The sequence below is a fragment of the Phyllobates terribilis genome, unplaced genomic scaffold (assembly GCF_046119375.1).
Source record: "Phyllobates terribilis strain yellow unplaced genomic scaffold, ASM4611937v1 Scaffold_3__8_contigs__length_932513732, whole genome shotgun sequence".
Taxonomy (NCBI): domain Eukaryota; kingdom Metazoa; phylum Chordata; class Amphibia; order Anura; family Dendrobatidae; genus Phyllobates; species Phyllobates terribilis.
In genome coordinates, this window is record NW_027362763.1 from 360040107 (window position 1) to 360053086 (window position 12980).

Here is a 12980-nt window from a genome sequence, read left to right on the forward strand (position 1 = left end):
ATGGGGGTGATTTAAGGATTCACTTTCTTTCTTCAGCGTTTTGCTGCTGATATTATTTCTGTTCTTGCGATGACTATGAGTGGGGAAAGAGAATGCCTCAAGTACCGACTCCTGGGCTCTCAGGAAGAACTGGCATCATGGGGACACGAGTATGTAAGGTAAGGCAGAAAGCCAGGCCTGCGTGTTATCATTTGTCTTCACTGACTTTTTATTTTTGCTCTTTAGTTTTTATTAATTTTTAATGTGTTTTGAGTCCCCTCTTGTGACTTGAACCTCAAAATGTTTGATTGCTTATTATACAGTTTTGCATTATATAGTGCAAATGATGCTCTCCAGCCTGTGGCTTGGCTTTACATTTGCGCCAAGATGGCAGCCATGGTGGCCTTCAGCAACCCAATGCAATTGTGTGAGACCAATGGGAGTCGGTGGACACTCAGTTTATTTATCGCTGTTATTGATAAACTGGTGACTAAATGGTTAAACAGTAGCGATCTAGCCCAGCATTTGATTGGTATGGAGTGGGCTCATCTCCATAGCCCCCCCCCCCCCCCACCTCCAATATTGCCTGTGACAAAAATGTACAACACAGGCCTATAAGAGGTTAAAGAAGTCACCTATGTAGTATAGAACGTAGCAGGGGAGGTGGTCATGTGGGTAAATGTACAGAATAATATGTAACTATCTGTTTAGATGTTGGTGTCACTGCGTCCCTTTACTTTATTCATTGGGGACATTTCATAAGAAGTAGATTTGGTTGCAGCTTTTTTTTTTTCACTTATTTCTTGCCTTTGTTCTGATGTGTACTTACTGAGAGAGTGTTTCCTAACCAGGCTTCTCAGGAACCCTGGGCCTACTTGAGGGGTTGTCCGGTATCAGAAGAAAAGTCTTGAGTCACTCTGTGCTGAATTATGACTGTGTAGTGTGCGCGCACTGTCATGATTCCCCTGTATTCCACCAGCAGGTGGGCTGTCATGTGACTGCATGTGTGATTTGCATACTTTGTCACATGCAGACTAGAATCAACTGACTAGTCTGCATGTGAAGGAAATTATGCAAATTGGATACATGCAGTCGTTATTAAAGATACTTTTTCTCTGAAATGAGACAAGACCTTTAACCCCCTTTCAGAGGTTCACCAGAAGTGGGATCACTTTTCAGGGGTTCCTGTGTAGGAATCAATCCAGTAAGATTTGAGTTGTTTCTGCATAGAACAAAAGGGTAATACATAATACAAAACCCTCGCTCTACATTACGGACTCCCTAGAATTTGTCTTACTGGATGGCATGAAAGCGATCCTAGAATAGTGGATATTTCACTGGTGAGCTTCAGCTCTCACAATGATCTTTTTTTTTTGTTAGGCATTTGGCTGGGGAAGTTGCCAAAGAATGGCAAGAAGTGGAGGAATCCGATAAATCCCAGCGGGATACTCTGCTGACTTTGGTGAAGGAGATTATCCCATACAATATGGCCCACAATGCTGAGCACGAAGCTTGTGACCTGCTCATGGAAATTGAGCAAATGGACATGCTGGAAAAGTACATTGATGATAACGCATATGCTAAAGTTTGCCTCTATCTCACCAGGTGGGTGTCTAATGCCAGGCATGGTAACCAGTTCTTTGAAAAATAAAAAGCACTAATATGAAATCACCAATTCTCAGATATTGGCCGTCAGGAGGTGTTTCATTCTTGTTAGCAACACAAAAGTCCCGTCAATTGCCCAAACATCATCACTGCTGTAAGTGGCTCAAACTTCTGTCTTCTTGGGAATCGGAGCAAACACTGGTGGCACATGCTAGGATTTTTTTGAGCACTTCTTCCCCCTGCAGTTTGCTGGAACAATGGCAAAAGGCCGACATTGCGCCTCGTATAACAACCTGTCTACACTTTGTCTGCAGGCGCTAACATGAATGTCGCTTTCACTTTCTAAGTTGCTCTGGCCAAAAAATGAAAAATTGTTAGAGACAGCCTGTTAGCTATCTTCTCTAGTAGTTTTTGTTTCTTCTGTGTAGATGCAGTTAACCATGTCTTTCTCTTCCATCCAGTTGTGTGAGTTACGTTCCCGAACCTGAGAACTCCTCTCTCTTGCGTTGTGCGCTCTCTCTTTTCCGGAAGTTTGATCGCTACCCAGAGGCGCTGCGCCTTGCTCTCATCCTTAATGACATGGAGCTTGTGGAAGACATCTTCACTTCTTGCAAGGATGTGTAAGTATCAGTTATTTAAAGTTTATTGCTCATACGAAATCTATCACTATATTTTTATTTGATCAGTCCTCATGAGCTACCTCTGCTCATATAACTTGCCTTTGATCTTTTTATATGAAAGATCTAGAATTCCTGATTTCTGTATCTTATATGCCAGTCTAAAAAAAGAAAAAATATATATTTTAATCTTGGGTGAGCCCGCCAAGTTTTTCAAGTGGAAGACTATTCAGGACACATTGGCATTTTTTATCATGAAGGTCGGATGTTTCCCGTTTACTTGCTTTATTGTTTTTAACCACAGCTTTTTAGTTTTGGGATGTCTTTTGTACTGGCATTTTCCAGTCGTGTGGATTTTTTTTATTTATTTTTTTCTTCTTTGTTTTTCTCCATTCAAAAATGAAAAAAACGGGTAGCGGGTTCTGAAACGATAATGCTGGGAAAAAGGTCAAAAATATGCCTGGCTTTCTTCTGGGCATACTTTGAGCCTTCTCATTGACTTGTAAAGTATAGAACGTCGTCTTAGTGAAAGAATAGGAGGTCATTTCTCATAGCTTGTGGTCTTTTGAAACCGGAAACGGTTAAATGATGCTGAGAATTCTGAACATATGCACAGCAAGTGAGTCGTTTTTCCATAGAAATGTATGTGTTCATTCTTTTGAGCGTTTTCTGAGCTCGTTTTTAGGTTTAATCCACCTGAAAAATACGTGCGCACATATCTGGGAGAAGGATAATGTAGAGAGTTTCATAAGGCACATAAATGTAGGTAGATTGCTCACCGTTATGATTGCTTCAAATTTTCATCACTTTTCATTGGCAACTTTATCCCATATTATCCGAGAGCTGAGAGGATCACTTTCTGATTCCAATCTTGTGAACATAGTACAGGCTGATTGACTCACTACTTTACCCAGAAACATGGCTATAACTTATAAAAGAGACTATTTATTGTCCTGAAATTTGGGCTGTACATACCTTGGTTCACGAGAAACTAATGTTTTGAAAATGTCCACTGTCCGCATTTGAGCACACTCCGTTCCATGTTAAATGTATTCCGTTGGACGTCTAGGGTCATAGCTTGAATTTCTCGCTGTATGTTCTCTGAGTGCCTGTAATGTTTGTGGCTTGTTACTGTATACCCGATCCTTCAAATGGCCCCAAAGGAAAAAATCCGGCTGTGTTAAGGCGATTTCGGTGGTCACAATCCCTTGGAGATTGCGATATCAAAGAAGGCTTCAATACACTGTTTGGACGGCTGATTTTGACTTCCAAACTTCTTTAGAAACTGACTTTGGCACCTCTTTAAGTCCTTATCCAATAAGTTTTCACAATGAAACATGCTCCCCCAAACTGTATCTGTTCTTTACTCCATATTGCATTATTAAAGAAGCACTCTTCCCATCAAAGTTTTTATCCTCTTCATATATTGCAGTCATCATATTGTATAGCACTGTGCATTTACAATTGCTCTTGTTGTCTTTCTACCCAGCTAATATTTCTCTTTTCTCTGCTGAATGTAAAACAGGAAGTCTCTTGTCCCTACATTTATCATTCCCCATTTCAATTCCTGTCTTAGCTGCTCCCTCTTCCGCCCCCTCACCCTGCAGAGACTTTTGCAGTAACTGATGAGTCATACAGGTAAAATTAACCTCCTGTTTCTACATCAAGCTTAGAAGCAGGGCTGGGGAGTCGGTAAGCCAAACCTCTGACTCCAGCTCCTCAATTTCCATGACCACGACTCCGACTCCCTCATACATGGCTCATGTTTAAGTGATAAATTTACTGTAGCACAGATTCATCTCCGCTAAAAGTCTAGACCCTTAGATCAGGAATAGGACAGACATTTATAGGACATTTCATAACTTTCCCAAATTCTTATGAAAAAAATATTCCCCACAAACTGCATTGAACTATTGTACCCAATTTATTATATATTTTAGGAGTCGGAGTCGGTCCATTTTATACAGACTCCACCAAAATGAACACCGCCTCCACGACTCTTACTCCGACTCCACAGCCCTGCTTACAAGGATTCAACTAGTCAGTTTTTTAATCACGTGATGTCATAGACTTAATGGAAAAGAGAAGAATTAGCTGGATAGAAAGGCAAAATGAGCAATTGTAAGTACAGAGTGCTATATAATATGATGACTGCAATATGTTAAGAGGATAAAAACTTTGATGGGAAGAGTGCTTCTTTAACAAATGAAGAAGGAATTTGGCAGGAGTGAAATGCAAGCACCACAGACAAAGGCATGCAGCAAGTCTTGTAATGGAGACGATGGACGGGGCCACACTTATGAACCAAAGTATGTACAGTCCAAATTTCAGTACAGTGCAACATTCCAAATGGAATGACAAGTCCCATCCCATGTATTGCCGTGTACTGGATTAGGCTTTCACTACCTGGGAGAATGTACTAGACCGAGTACCTGTGTCCTTAACCCTATGTATACCAGCTTGAAACTTATACTCAGACGGAATCCACATGAAAAAGGTGTCATGCGCAATACCCTAAGTGGTATACCACAGGAATCGGGGTCTCTTCCCCTGTATCATGCTGCTCTCATATGAGGCAGCAAACACCTGCTGACAGATCCCTTCTTTATTATACTGTCAACATAGCAATATGAGGGCTTGTTTTTTTGTGGGATGAATTGTAGTTTTGGTTGACACCATTCATTTTAACATTCAATGCAGTGGAAAATATGGGGAAAAAATTCCCAGTGCGGAGAATTACGGTGTGTGTTTAGGGTGTTTTGGGGTTTGTGTTTACGGCTATATGAAGCTTGCATGGATTTATTTTATTTTTATCAGTGAAGAGAACTGAAACCTGTAACATTCTTTTGTTTTTCTTTTCGATTGAGATGTGAAGACTTGGGGTGTTTTTTTTTTTTTTTTTTTCTCTCTTTATTGTTTTATACAAATTTGGTGTAGATCAGAAATTTAGAGAAGCTTTTGTTGCATCTTTTTTAGGGAGGACTGGTGGTCAAAATAAAAAAACACAATTCTGATGTTTTTTTTTTCTCATTAAGTCTCTTGCATATCAGGTTAATTTAACAGACTGGACGTCTACATATGTGTCAATTTCAATTTTTTTTTATTTTCAGTGGGGGTGGGGTTGGGAATTATTGTTAACTTTAAATTTAGTGACTTCTTGGGGCTTAGTTTTACTGCAAATAAAAGCATTATCTCCATGATGAAAGTGGGCTTGTGTGTTAAGAAACGCTGATCATTGATCTCCTTGATATTATGCATGAAGGGGGTCCCGTGAGATAAGCACCATCACTGTTATTATCCCAGTGCTGCTGGTTCATATTCTGTGTGCTAGTGTATAAATCTCACAATATTCAGATTTATTATTTATTGCTGTGCTGTTTTACATACACACCAGACACTGATAAGGGAAAGCTAAATATATCACCATGATTTAACATGTTGTATAGTAATTCTATAACAGATCTCTCTTCTAACCTTATTAAATGTTGTTGTTTTTTTTACATTTAGCGTTGTTCAGAAACAGATGGCCTTCATGCTCGGCCGACACGGAGTCTACCTAAGTCTGAATGAAGATGTTGAAGAATATGAGGATTTAACAGAAATCATGTCTAATGTCCAACTTAATAGCAACTTCTTGGCTCTGGCTCGTGAGGTGAGTAATGTGATTTAGCCATAGCTTTTTCCCACATGCTTCCCTTTTTATTGTAACCTGCTTGTACATCTACCACCTCTTGTTTAATTGTCTTTCTGTAGCTTGATATTATGGAGCCCAAAGTGCCAGATGACATCTACAAAACCCACCTAGAAAATAATCGTAAGTTGTGATAAGTAATTTTTAATTACAATTGTTACATAATTTCACAATACAAACTACATACAATATTAAAGGGGATGTCCACTACTGGACTACCACTTATTAAATACTAGAGTAGAAAAAATACGGTTTCTGATTGGCTGCAGTGATCACATGACATTGTTTGATCTCTTAAACAATATCCGGCTGGTGTATTTACTATGATGATCCAGTTCAGAATGGCTCTAGAATTCTTTCTGAAGGTCTAAACTCTGTCTTCTCCCATGTAGCCTGATTAACAGCTCTTCTGAGTTCACCCTACTGCTGAGTTCTCACACTGATCAGTACAAGTTGCAGTTGTCAGGCTGGGTGGACAGAGATTGAGTACACTTAAGACTCGTGAGCTCTTTCATTCTTTAGCTGAACTTGTAAAGTGCTCATTTTGAAGGGAAGCTGTAAGGAACATCAACCTTAAGGCGTGTATATGGGCATGTAGGTCATAAAAAGTTGAATAAAATACTTTAGCCTCCATCTGATGTCTTATTCCAGAGTAATCCACATTTTTCTTAATATGTAAATTAGCTTTTAAGATCTATGGGTGGGACATGTATCTCCCAAAGAATCTGCCTCTAGAGCTTATTAGAAATGTAATGACTTACAGTCTGCTCTCCTGATCTACATGTCTTACACTGGTAACTCCCTATTTTATTAAAAATAAGCTCTGGAGGCCGATTCTCTGGAAGACTTGTGCCCCGCCCATAGATCTTAACAGCTCATTTACATATTAAGAAGAATGTGTATTTATCTGGAATAAGCGATCAGATCGCAGATATCAAGGTATCATTTTATTAGAATTTCTATGACCTTCTTGCCTATATAGACGGATTAGTAGGGTTGAGTCTACTGACGGATTACTTTTAATATGAGCCATTCTGACAAGCATTTTCAAAATAAGTGCAACAGCCCCATCAGGTCTATGAGATCTAATTAATAATGTATCCATGTTGTGCACTGAATTAGGGTGGCAGATCCTTTTTAATAAGCAGAAAGTGAACACACATCATGTATGTATCCCTTTTATAATATATCCATCAGGATTTGGAGGTAGTGGATCTCAGGTGGATTCAGCAAGGATGAATTTGGCTTCCTCCTTTGTGAATGGATTTGTTAATGCAGCCTTTGGGCAAGACAAGCTGCTAACTGATGACGGAAACAAGTGGCTATATAAGAACAAGGATCATGGTAAGAAATTACTAAGATGCAGGTCGTGGCTTTAACATTCAGCACATTATGCTGTAGGGATCTCACCGGTCTCCATTTGTGTAATTCTGTGTTAATAGGAATGCTGAGTGCAGCTGCTTCTTTGGGAATGATCCTTCTTTGGGATGTGGACGGAGGACTTACTCAGATAGACAAGTATTTATATTCTTCTGAGGACTACATTAAGGTAAGAATATACGCTGTGCACTCTTGGTTTATAAGTGCATTTAGCAAAATATCATTCATTATACATACAGTTTAACATTAGGACAGTTTAACATTATTGCACCCAAACATCCTATCTAAAGGGTTTCCTAAAAGCAATGTCCCAGGCACTCCTAATGATTTAAGTGCCAAAGATAGTAATTCACCGTCAAGTAATAAATTCAGTACCTTATAATATCAAGAATTCACTGTTGATCATTACGTACCATTATGCAGGTGTAGAATTAAAATATAACTTTTAATAAATAATTAATTAAATACAACAGACAAACCACCCAAGTGGAAAAACCATATATATATAAAAAGGAACTATATGTCCCTATTAACCACTCAAACTTGCCCCTGCCTAACAGCAGAGGTTGGCTCCCTTATTCCTACGCCAGTTGCGCCCCCGCTCCTCGGTGGCTCTCCCTGCTAGCCCTGTCACATATGCCAAGTGCAGTTGGAGAGAATGCTTATAGGTGCAAGAGATGCTTGGGATGCAGGTGCGATCCCTAGTAGATATATATACAAGTGTCTGCGTGCACTAAGATGATGGTATCTTCGTTATCTGCAAGTTGGTGGTAAATGAGTAGCAGACCAAGAGATTAGGTGTCACTCTGTCACAGCAAAATGTGGTTAATTTGCCTTCATATATGGATATGGGTATGTACACCCTAATGTAGTGGGATAATGTGCCTTACACTGCCCTTGCCTGCCAGTGGAGGTTGGCACCCTTATTCTGCACAGTGGCGCCCCCACTCATCGGCAGCTATCCCTGCAGGCCCTATTTGACCCTATCCAGGGTAATGGTGGATAGGTAAGTACAACTGGGGCTGTGATGGAAAAAGGTATTCAAAATAGACAATGCAAGGCAGATTATTTCTTTCATATAAGAATAGAAGGGACTGTGTTATATGCAGTACTACCCAATGTACCTAGTCAGACAGCATAATACAATAGACCATGAATCACAGCTGCCAATACTAGGCACAAAACAAAAAACGTGCACTAACAAGATTCAGTCAAAAATGCTAGGGTGTCAAAAACGCCTCCAATCGAGTTTACATTATCAAAACCACAGTTATATAACTCAACACGTTTCTCCTCTCTGAGGTTCATCAGGAGTAGATGTAACAGGTAAATATTAGAAAAAACAGAGATAATTCAGTTAGCTAGTCAGAGGCCTTCACATATGGCGTCATGTGTAGCAAAGAGACAGTGCTCCAAGAAATGGTCTCAACCTCCGCTGTTAGGCAGGGGCGAGTTTGAGTGGTTAATAGGGACATATAGCTTATATATCTATATAACTATAAATAGCTCATATATATATAGATAGATAGATAGTTTTCCACTTGGGTGGTTTGTCTGTTGTATTTTTATTAATTATTTATTAAAAGTTATATTTTACACCTACGTAATAATCAGCAGTGAATTCTTGCCAAAGATAGTACTTCATTGCAGTTTACATAAGCAGAAGATGCACGTGGTGTGGGCACATCAGAGATTTGAAGAGGTGAATAAAGTACATTTTGTTTTTAAAATCTTTCAGCTCACTGTCCAACTTTTTTCATATTGGATCCCCACCTGTGATAGTCCCAGTGGGGAGGTAGTTTTAGCTAAGCCCATGCTGATGACAGATCATGTGCTGCCCCGGGGGGCTTGGAAGCGCATAAAAGGCTTAAAGGGGTTTTCCCATCTCCAAGATCCTATCCCAAAATGTAGTAGGTATAATAATATTAGCAAATACCTCCAATTAGAAATGTATTATAGTTCTTCTCAATCGCTATGTCTCTTTCCTCATGTGCCGGCATTGCAGGACCTTAGGTATCCATGGTTACAACCACTGATAAAGTAAAAGTTAGCTAGTTGCTTGTGGTCGTAACCATGGATACCCAAGGTCCTGCAATGCCTGCACATGAGGAAAGAGACATAGAAATGTAGTATAGTTTTTCGTATTTGCTAATATTATTATTATTACACCTACCACATATTGGGATAGGATTTGGAGATGGGAACACCTTTAAATGAAGTCAAAGTAGGAGTTCAACTGGAGATGTACCAAATTTGTCACTGAGGCACACGCTGTCTGATAGATTTGGTGCATGTTAGCCTCCCGACTGGATAACCTCGTATTAATTGCCTCAGTGTGCTGCATAAATAAAAAAAAAAATGTAACTATCTTCCGGACCAGCGCAGCTTGTTTATGACGTGACCAGTAGGAGACCACAAGGGTCAGAAAGTCACTGGGCCTGAAACTTAAATATACACTTTTTTAATTAATTAATTAATTTTTTTATAAAATGTAGGTCACTGGAGCGGTTAAGGGGTTATCCAGTAGTTGACAACCCCTTTTAACCTACTTGTTTAATTTACAAGTATAGTCAGATAGTGATCACTAGTTTGGTGCCAATAAATAGAATATATATCTAACAGTATAGTATACAGTCCTAGGCACCTATTGAGGGCTATGAAATGAGTTCAGCGTCATTTTGCAATAGACCATATAAGGAAAAGACGTATCAAGAACTGATTAAAGAACATAGAAAATAAACTTTATTAAATATTCATTAAAACCAATACAAAGAACTGATGGCTAAAAGCCAAAATAGGGTAACTGAGGTTGGCAGTATACAGGTAATGAAATTTATATAATGCGTGGTAATACTGTTCATTGACATAGACAATGATAAGCTCTAAAATTTAGGTTGGTGCTAGTCAGAGTAATTAGATGGAATATTTAGAGTCTAGGCTAATATTGATCAAAGTCATAACTTGGAGTATTAAACTCCTATATTGAAATCAATATAAACCTGATTTGTCTAAGACACAGTAGAATCTAAAGTACATGATTAGAGATTTAATTGTATATACATATTGACAAGAGTCCAAGTAGTAAAGTGCTAAGTGCAAAATAATTAACAATCAAAGTGTAAAGTTACCCACATGACTTTGATGACCGATATGCATATATAACGAGCAACCAAACTACACACCGTACCTGAGCCAATCGATGGTGCCACTTCCTCTACATGCAATTTGGTGGGCGGGCCTTCTTTGCACTTAGCACTTTACTACTTGGACTCTTGTCAGTATGTATATACAATTAAATCTCTAATCATGTACTTTAGATTCTACTGTGTCTTAGGCTATGTGCCCACGATGCAGAAATGCTCCGGATTTTTTCCTGAGCGTTTTTCCTGCCAGGGACATGCGGATGTGAAGCGTTCTTCACTTGCATTTCCACATGCGGGTTGTCAAGCGCTTTCCAAGCGATTTTTACCTTCACTTGGAAAGTGCTTGACAACTTGGTCACGCTATATTAATCCATGCAAACGGCATGGATTTATATAGTGGGACCGAAAGAATGGTAAAAAATAAATATATACTTACCTTCTGATGGCCCCCGGTGTCCTTGTCTTGGCTTGCCGGCAGCTCGCGGTACACTGAAGGACCTGCCGACGTCAGCAGTCGCGTGACCCTTCACATGACTAAATTACATCACCGCAGGTCCTTTAGTCCACCCCGAGCTGCTGTCAAGCCAAGACAAGCACATCGGGGGCCATCAGAAGGTAAATACAACATTTATTTTTTATTTTATTCTTTTTTTTTTTTACAGTTTTCTATGGTACCCGGGTCCGGAGGAGAGTCTCCTCTTCTCCAAACCCGGGTTTCATCCGCACATTGAAACGCATGGAATCCACATGTACAGATGCAGTGATGCGGATTCCATGCGTTCCAATGCAAGTCAATGGCGGCGAAAACGCAGCACTTCCGCAAAATAATTGGTAGTGCTGCGTATTTTTCCGCAATGATAATCCGCAGTGGAAATTTCCGCAGCATGTGCACAGCACATGCGGATTATCATTGGGGAACATTTCTTCAGATCAGGGACAGCGATTGAAACGCTCTCTGCTTAGGTTATACAGTCTGTCTGGGCTAACAGACTCCATTTAATCCATTTTTCCTACAATGTTGTATTTACTTGACACACACTCTTTTTCCACAGAGACTTGATCCCCAAAAAAAGAGGAATTTGTACGAGTATATTATTCAACGATAAAATAAATTTTATTATGTCAAAAAATTAAAAACAATGAAATACAGTGCTTCACAAAAAAGAGCGGGCAACAAATTAATTTACATAGACAATTGATAAGAAAATATTTTATCAAAAAACCTTTATGATATAAAAGATGTAAAGAGGACATACCCTAATAGGTTGTTCAGTAATCAAAACAGTTTTGTTGCCATTAAAATAGCCTATAGAATAAGAACAAACCTAATTTGTAGCTGAATCACATGTTATGTGCATATGGGGAAAACTGTGTTGAAACATTGAGTACCACCTGTGTAATACAGGAATAGGTAAATATGGACTGACATGTTTAAACAATAATAAATAACTGTCAATTGGAGACAATTCTACACACTGCTTTCCAATAAATATGTAATTAGATTAAATAAGGAAGTGAATATCAAAAAAGGTTGTTACCTTGATTAAACGCTCTGTGCAACCGCCCACCCGACACGCGTTTCGTCTAGCCTTCTTCAGGGAGCTATGGTTAGTATGCCGTGTGTGTAGTATATATAGCGGAAATGTGAATCTCACATCGTTAGCCGGTGTGCGCTCTGCTACTTCCGGTCAGGACCCAAACCCAGTGGCGCATGCGCAGGATGATAACTTCCTTTGACCATGGAACTTCAGTTCGCGGCCGGTGAACCGCAAGCGACAGGTTGCTAAGCAACACATGTACGCGCGAGGCCACAGTGGCAGAGTTGGGAAGAATTCTGGAAGCGGTCAGTCCTGCGCATGCGTGCCGGTCCGGGCATCCTGCTAATGGCATATATGAACGATATCAAAAAGAAAAGGGAGGCAATTAAGTTAATGTTGCCTGCTGTTGTTGTTCATAATATGGGTACCAGTATCACAAAATTCAAGCAGCATATGATATTTCTCAAGCTTGCATCAATCATGAACATAATAAGCATAGTGAATCAATATGCAAAGAGAAATGCTTTGCATTTTACATCAATTGCTTTAAATAATTAACTGACGCATAATCACAACCATTGTGCAAAATATTAAGTAAAACATTAAAATAAATCTCTAAATTTGGAATAATGTCTTTATAAAGGAATAAATAAAGCGAAGTGAGATGGGAAAATAAAGTGCAAAATGTTGTTGTGCATGAATAATGTTGTATTTACTGTCTGACATGAGGCATCTTCCGTCCCTGCAGTCTGGAGCACTCTTGGCCTGTGGCATTGTGAACTCTGGGGTGAGAAATGAATGTGATCCAGCTTTGGCCCTTCTCTCAGACTATGTCCTCCATAATAGCAACACCATGCGTCTTGGTGCCATTTTTGGGTGAGTGACTCGGCATGTATTAGCAACTTGTTGAATTGTGTGTCGTGTCTGATAGAAAGTTTCCTGGTTCTGAAATAGTTATTGGGAATCAAATGGGTTAAACAGATGGTTAGAAACTTGTATTGTGCTTCTGGGAATCCTAAAATATACT

The 12980-nt window shown here is 39.4% G+C and overlaps 1 protein-coding gene across 1 annotated transcript in view; it reads left to right on the plus strand.

The window, feature by feature from the left end:
• The window catches only part of PSMD2 (proteasome 26S subunit ubiquitin receptor, non-ATPase 2), a 30254-nt gene that overhangs the window by 3746 nt on the left and 13528 nt on the right, over positions 1-12980 (plus strand). The window contains exons 4-11 of the mRNA XM_073675336.1: positions 37-158; positions 1360-1584; positions 2046-2204; positions 5709-5853; positions 5955-6015; positions 7090-7236; positions 7335-7441; positions 12702-12829. Coding sequence (XP_073531437.1) covers positions 37-158; positions 1360-1584; positions 2046-2204; positions 5709-5853; positions 5955-6015; positions 7090-7236; positions 7335-7441; positions 12702-12829 — 1094 coding nt within the window. The remainder of the gene's footprint in view (positions 1-36; positions 159-1359; positions 1585-2045; positions 2205-5708; positions 5854-5954; positions 6016-7089; positions 7237-7334; positions 7442-12701; positions 12830-12980) is intronic.